The sequence below is a fragment of the Thalia democratica genome, chromosome 1 (genome assembly GCF_965202585.1).
Source record: "Thalia democratica chromosome 1, ktThaDemo2.hap1.1, whole genome shotgun sequence".
Lineage (NCBI taxonomy): Eukaryota > Metazoa > Chordata > Thaliacea > Salpida > Salpidae > Thalia > Thalia democratica.
Genome location: NC_139165.1, coordinates 30466762 through 30473873, shown reverse-complemented (window position 1 = coordinate 30473873; position 7112 = coordinate 30466762). Strand labels below are relative to the sequence as shown.

At 30.9% G+C, this 7112-nt stretch overlaps 1 protein-coding gene across 1 annotated transcript; it reads left to right on the top strand.

Moving 5' to 3' along the window:
• The first annotated feature begins 411 nt into the window (after positions 1-411).
• LOC145835157 (kelch-like protein 35) lies at positions 412-5919 on the top strand. Its single transcript, XM_082942713.1, has 2 exons — positions 412-622; positions 4478-5919. The coding sequence occupies exons 1-2, from the start codon at positions 412-414 to the stop codon at positions 5917-5919; spliced, it is 1653 nt and encodes a 550-aa protein (XP_082798839.1).
• Positions 5920-7112: the final 1193 nt, after the last annotated feature.

The following is a 7112-nucleotide window of genomic DNA, read 5'->3' as shown; positions in this document are numbered from 1 at the left end:
AAATTAAATTGTCTAAATTTGGATAGTCGTGCACACAATTAAAGTAGGCTGATTTTATTTTTTGTCATACTTTTTAATGTATTATGCCGATGGTGGACAACTTTTTTACTCAGTAGTACAATTTTACCAGAAAAAAAAAACGGAGCGGACATGTAATAGATAACCCTACCTTGCTTAAATTTCCAAAACTGAACTAAAAATTACCATTCAACTGTAAAACTGCAATGAATTAATTCAAGCATTATTTAAATTAAGTTTTATGTATTATTCACTATTCTTAATCTAATACTAAATATATTTTCAAACTTTATTGAGTAATCCAAGCTGTTTTTAAAATTTCAAATCAAGTTTATCATCTATAATTTATCAAACTTTTTTTTTAGACTTAAAGTATTTACAATGAAAAGTAACATGTCTAAACAAAACAAAGACGTACCAGCAAAAAGATGCGAACTCGGTCACCTTGAAAAAGTATTTGTGGAAACAAATGGAAATTTACTCGCCTGTGGTAAAGCTATTGGAAGGCCTGAAAACAATACTTTTGTGAAATTGTGCAAGAGTAGTGCTGAAAAAGTTTTGGCGAAGAAAAAAACGGAAAATGTAAACAACGTTTTTGAAGCAGGTTGCGCTAGTTTTAAAACTTGCTATTTTTATTTATTTTTATTTTTCTGTAATTATTTTCCCTAAAAATATTTTCGAGCTTACTGATAATTGCATTGCTGATATGTACTGCTATAGTCAAAGTAAAATAAAGGGTTGATATTTTTATGAGGTCTTTTTATAAGATTGTTTATTTATGTCTATAGTTGCAGCAATTTTGCCAAAAAATAATACTTCAATATTTTGACGAAGTCATAAATTATTTAGGATAAAAATTTCACAAAATAGTTGTAAAATAAATGATCAAATGAGGGTAGGAACTTTTTATGGTTAATTTTTTATCGAATTGTACTTTTTATGTGTGTAATTGCAGCAATTTAGCAAAAAAGGTTCCAATAAATGTTCTGAAGTTTTATGCTTTAGATAACAGTGGCCAAGTCCGTATGAGTCTAAATGATTGCTTAAAAATAATCATAATTTAAAATTTTCAATCTTGAAAATCAGTGCCGACACATTTACAAAAAATAATGGTTTTTGTATTACTATAAACACATTGATGTACAAATAGAGAGAGATTATAATTAAACTGATGGTAGGAGTAATTTGTTTAAACTTTTGCTTGGTTAGACCACAAAATGTAGAATAACATTAAGAAACAGATTTAATTTAAGTGTACACTTTGTCTGTATACGTCAAATGGCCTTAAACACAATAGAAAAACTTCAGTTAAAATAAGTTATATGATTTTCTGTACAAAAATGTTTCTTTTAAACACGAATTCAAAAGCTACTAATGTTATATAATTAATAAATTTTACTTAACTTTATGTGGCTATTACTAAAGTTTTAAGAAAAAAACGAATTATCCTAAATTTTTGATATCTTTAAAAACACAAGTCTTATTTTAGTTTAAAGAAATACAAGTGATAAAAATTTTAAGTTGTATCATGATTTTTCCAAAATTACAATATTCCAATAAATATCAAAGTTTAATGGCCGCCCTGTTAGCTTTATTCTAAATAAAAAAATGGAATTGAAACAATTTTTTATTAATAAGTAATTTAAATTTTTTTTTATTACTTATAGCTACCAAAATTTTTAATAAAAAATTCAAAGAAATTAATAGCTTATATCGTGTTTAAATTTCAATGTCTAAGTTTAACAAAAAGGTGAGTTTGTGTGAACTAAAGAGCAGATAAATCAAACACTATATATAAATTACTTAAATAACATTGAATATATTTAGTATTATTTTATTGCTTATTTATATTCTTAATAAGAAAAAGCAAACAAAGTAAATTAACATAGGGCTAGACAACAATTATGTTTAATAATACAGTATTTTTTTTACAAAGTTTAGGCTTTAAAAACTACCCAAAGTAAAATTAACGATGTCATCAAAGTATTGTGTATTATTTTACAAAATTGCTGCAATTGAAAGCACCTAATATTAAAAGTACCTACAAAAACTATTACTAAAAAATAAGTCATGCTGAAAAGAAAAATTGAATGTCATAATTTAAAAAATTGGCTCTATTTAAAGTCCTTCTGCGAATTTCTGGAACTTTGTTTGTAAACAAATGTTATTACATGCATCTAAACAAACATACAAACTTTCTTCCCTGGTTTATTAGCCTTTAATAATATGTAATAACAATTATAAAATTGGTCGATCAGAAAATGTGTGATTCTATTTAAATTATGGATACTTTTACAAACATCTTACTTTTTCTTTTTTTTTACAATTACGGGAGAAAATAAATTTAATTAGTAATAAATTATGGTTTTGAAAACTATATCTTTAAAAATTACCTATAAAGATACCATAGACGTTTTCGATGTTATGATTATATTTAATAAATATGATTTTCTAATTCAAAACACATTTGATAAATTAATAAAGTTATTAAAGGGATATATAAGTTTAAGTAAGCAAAAACAAGGAAAAAGTATTAATTTAAGTTCAAACTAAACTTAACGAGTTTACTCGCGTTTTGTTTAAAAACAAAAACTCCTTAAGCTTGTAAACTATATTTTAAGATTAATCTGAAGTTAATACTTGCTCTTATTTCAAGGTTCATTTTAAACTATAAAATAATTAAATTACATTTGTTTAATTTGCACATATTGTAAGTAGTGCAAAAACTAAGTCACTAAATACAATTTTTAATTGTGAAAATGTTTATAACGAAATCTGTATTATTATCAAATAGTCTTCAATCACTTTTGCCACAAACAAGTATTAAGAGCCAAACCATTTTGTTAGTTTAGTAAGTACAGTTAGACTACTTATTCGGGTATTTGTAATAATTGACAGCGATGATAAAAACGTTTCTTTCGATGATTTTCGAATTGTTTAGGTGGTAGAAAACATAAAAGCGTTAATAATAACTTAGAAACTGTAAGTACCAAAAAACGAAAGAATGCTTGTAAGGCTCAACCATATCATTCAAGTGGTTACATAGAAAACTGTGAATTTAGAAAAGTAGTATGTTAAATAGTTTATAATTTTTAGGCTTGAAAAACGATTTTTTTTGAAGTAAAGTTGATTTATTATATATACTAAAGACAACCGACTCACAGCTTGATTTAATGATAAAGCATGGGACTTACAAATTTAGCTAGGTAAAACTTTTTTATACAATTATATTAGTGTAGGTAAATAAATTTACTTTTTAACCTACAATAAAATAGATGAATATAAGAAAATATGTTATTCTGTTTGTTCACAAATAAGACTAAGCTGAATGATACCTAAAGTTTTGTACAGAGAATTTAAATTTATTTTTAACTGCATAATAAATTATGATGTATATAATTTCATTATTTTACAGTTTAAACTTAGCTTTTAAATAAGAGCAAGTAAAAATTTCAGAAAAAGTTATATTTTAGACCCCGTACGACTAGTTTTTAGGTTTAATTAAGTAAAGGTAATGAACAGTTTCAAATATTTCAAAATTTGCTTTAAACAAAATGCGAGTATTTAGTTTTTAATAAAAATTCTTCGTACTCTAGTTTACCTAAACACATCTTTTTAATAACAATATTAAATAATTAAATATGATTTAATTAGAAAACGATACATACAAAATATGTTCAGAATATAGAAACAGCCTTATGGTATCATAATATAGGCCAAAATATCCCAAACTTTTTTAAGAGGCCTCCACTGAAAAAAAAAGCTATGACCCACTCCTATACGCTTATGACTTTGTTTTTTGCTTTTCATCAACAACTCAAGAATATTTAGTGTAAGTTTCAAAGTTTGGCCTAAAGGCCTCCTGTAAGCCTTTTACTGGTCACGACTCCTCTTTGGAACCCGCAGGCGTCATATGATCTACTTGGAAAAACTCTGGTGTAGACCTTAATATGTATTATAGACAAATTAAAAAAAAATCATTACAAAACTATTAGTAGTTACAAGTTAAATTTGTTTTCTTCTGTAATTTTAACTAATAAATAAAAAGTTTTTAAAAGTACGCATAGTTTTGAAAAAATTAATCAATTTAAAATCAACCAATTTTATTATTGTTGTAACATTTTATTAAAATTTAGTCATATTTTTATAAAATTTTGCAAATAGTTATTTACAAAAAAAAGATCACAAACAAAGTGCATTTCTTTTAGGCCGTAACTCTTTTTCTTGTATGCTTATAAAAAAAAGGTCTAAGAAACAGTATTAGGACTTTGAATGTCGTCATTTAATTTTTTTTTATCTTCTCCGCGTGACTTATATTTGTAAACTATTTGTTTTGTAAAACGGCCAAATAAATATTATTTATTCAGAGAAAACTCTTACCAAGCTTAACAACAAGTGAGTTTGGCTTGAAAACTAAAGCGTACAGCTGCAATGAATCTAATTTCAAATATTTTCACAGGAACAATGGGATACAACCGGAGCAAAACGTTTCATCCTTTCGAACCCGAGCATTTCATTTTAGACGAAAGCGTGAAACGAGACGTCGTCGAGCGCATGAGCGACAAAATGAGCGTCGAAAACGTGGCGACTTACCACAAGGTGGCGGAAACGTTCGGCATGCCCTCATTTTCAAAAGCGACATTGCGCTGCATGGAGCGCTTCTTCGTCGCAGCTGCCGGAAGCCAAAATTTCCTGCACCTCGATTTCGCGCTGTTGAGCGCAATTTTGTCCAGTTCGAAGCTGAACGTCACGTCGGAGATGGAGGTGCTTCGCGTCGCCGACCACTGGGTGAGCTTCGGAGGCGCGGATAGGCGCAAGTATTCAACACGCCTTCTCGTGAAAGTCCGTCTTCCTCTGCTTTCCAACCGTGAACTGGATCAATTTTTAAACGAGTCTTTGGCGTTTCGGAGATGCGAAACTTGCTGCTCGCTGATCGACGACGTCTTGAAGGGGAAAACCCGAAACAAGGAGATCGAGCCGAGGCGCTGCGACGACTTGGACCTGGTGGTCGTCGGCGGCAGGAACTTATGCAGCATGACCCAGCCCGTGCAGCGAATCAACGGAAGAAACGGCTCGGTGACGAAATGCGCCGATTTTGAGTTTCCTCAATACCGGGAGTTCTGGATTTCAGCGTGCGTAGACGGCTGCGTTTACGTTTTCGGCGGCAGTGAAGATGACGCGCAGAACGTCGCGGTGAAAAAGTTGCCGGTAGGCGGCCAAGAGTGGCAAGACCTGCCCGACATAGACCTGTTTGCGAACTTCTTCGGCTTGTGCGCCTTCATGGGCCACATCTACATAATCGGCTCTTGGATGTTTATTTATGGCGATGACGGTTCTCAGGTATGGTCAGAAGCTCGCTGCATCAGATTCGACGCGAAAACTCAAGGGTGGGAGGAAATCGGAGGGCTGCGCGAGGCAAGGGCGGAAGCGGGAAGCGCGGTTTTCAGAGGCAAGGTTGTGGCGTGCGGCGGAATTCAGGATCGGGACGGCGCCGAAAACAGGAGGATTTTGTCGAGCGTGGAAGCGTACGACAGCGCAGCCGACGAGTGGACCTTCATGCCAAGCATGATCGAGCAAAGAACGAACTGTCAACTGGCGGCCATTGGAAACAAGTTGTTCGTGTTCGGCGGCGGGCCCGCGACCTGCGAGGCCTTTGACTACGTTTGCGATTGCTTCGTTTTTCTGAGAATGCCGCCCGCGGCAGTCGACCTCGATCGGTGTGCCGTTTCGGTTCAGGGGAGCAGAGTGGTTGTTTTCTTGGACGGCAGCGGGAAAAAGGCGGTTTACGACGCAGAAGCTTGCGATTGGTCGGTTGAAAGTTGTGACGTAACAACCACTACTTTCTCGAGATACGCGGTCGTGGAAGTTCCAGCGCCATTTAGTAGCAAGAACACTCAGTAAAGTATTTTCACAGTAACTTTCTCGCGCACGCTCGTAAGCAAGTCAACATAAAACTGTCTGTGACGTGAAAGTCTTGAAAAATATTTGCGCTGCCTAGTTGATTAACTTTTTTTCAAAAATTTATGTTTTAATTGCTGAATAAACTATTATTTCGTTTCAAAGTAACTATTACGGTTTTAGAATTTAATTTTTTAAAGTTTCTTGCGTTATTCTATTTTGCAAGTTTAACTGTTAGAACTGTTTACTATTAGAAAGCAACTATTAAGTGTTGATAATTTTAGTGCTAAAAATGTTCGAATCGAAGCTAAAATATTTGTATATAAATATATTTATATATACATTTTAAAATATTTATTTATTTAATTATATACAATCAGTAGTCTAGACAGCTGGTTCGTATATAAGACATAAAACCTCATGTACTCCTCAGTAAGATAAAGTTTATTACAATAGTATATTCTAAAGTTGTTTCTACATGTTGTTCGTTGTACAATAAAAGAAAAGCGCTTAAAAAATTTTGTCTATTGATCTGGTGTAAAAAATAAACCTTTTATATATCGAGTCGTACACCACATGTTTTACAATTTCTTATAAGGTAACAACAATTAGTTTTAAGAATTTAAAGTTTAGTATACAACACAATTGCTAAAATAAGACTAGGAAACTAAACGAAAGTTATATAATTAATTTGTTAACTTGAAAATAGTATTCAAAGTGTAATAAAACAAATTATCTAAAACATACAAATGAAAATAAAGTAAACGCTTAAACTGAAAAAACTAAAACTAGTTAAAATAAAAGTTAAACCTAATGAAAAATTAACTAACTTATAAAACGAAAAAAAAAAATCCTAACAGCAAACATAAAATATTTAAAAGATGGGTTTTAGCTTAACTAAAAAAGATAAAAATTTAAATAAGCTGACATGTATTAACGTTAAGTTTTAAAAGTATTTTATGGTAATATACTAACTATTCTTTTTTTTATTTACTAGTGCAATTGAAACAGTTTAAAACAATTTTAGTTAAACGATAAAAAGTAAAATAAATTATATAAGAACTTTATTTTTAGTTTTATGAATTTAACCTTTAACTCAACTTTACTTAAAAAAGTCAAGTTAAACAGGTGATGACGTCATAAAGGGAATAAAGTAGTTTTAAGTACCTTTAATTTTATATGAAAGTGTTTAGTTT

What these genes read in the sequence shown, in the direction of transcription:
- LOC145835157 (XM_082942713.1), top strand. Translation starts at nt 412, where the DNA reads ATGTCTAAACAAAACAAAGACGTACCAGCAAAAAGATGCGAACTCGGT. An exon ending in AAACAACGTTTTTGAAGCAG is followed by an intron (nt 623 to 4,477) that starts GTTGCGCTAGTT and finishes ATATTTTCACAG; the next exon opens with GAACAATGGGATACAACCGG.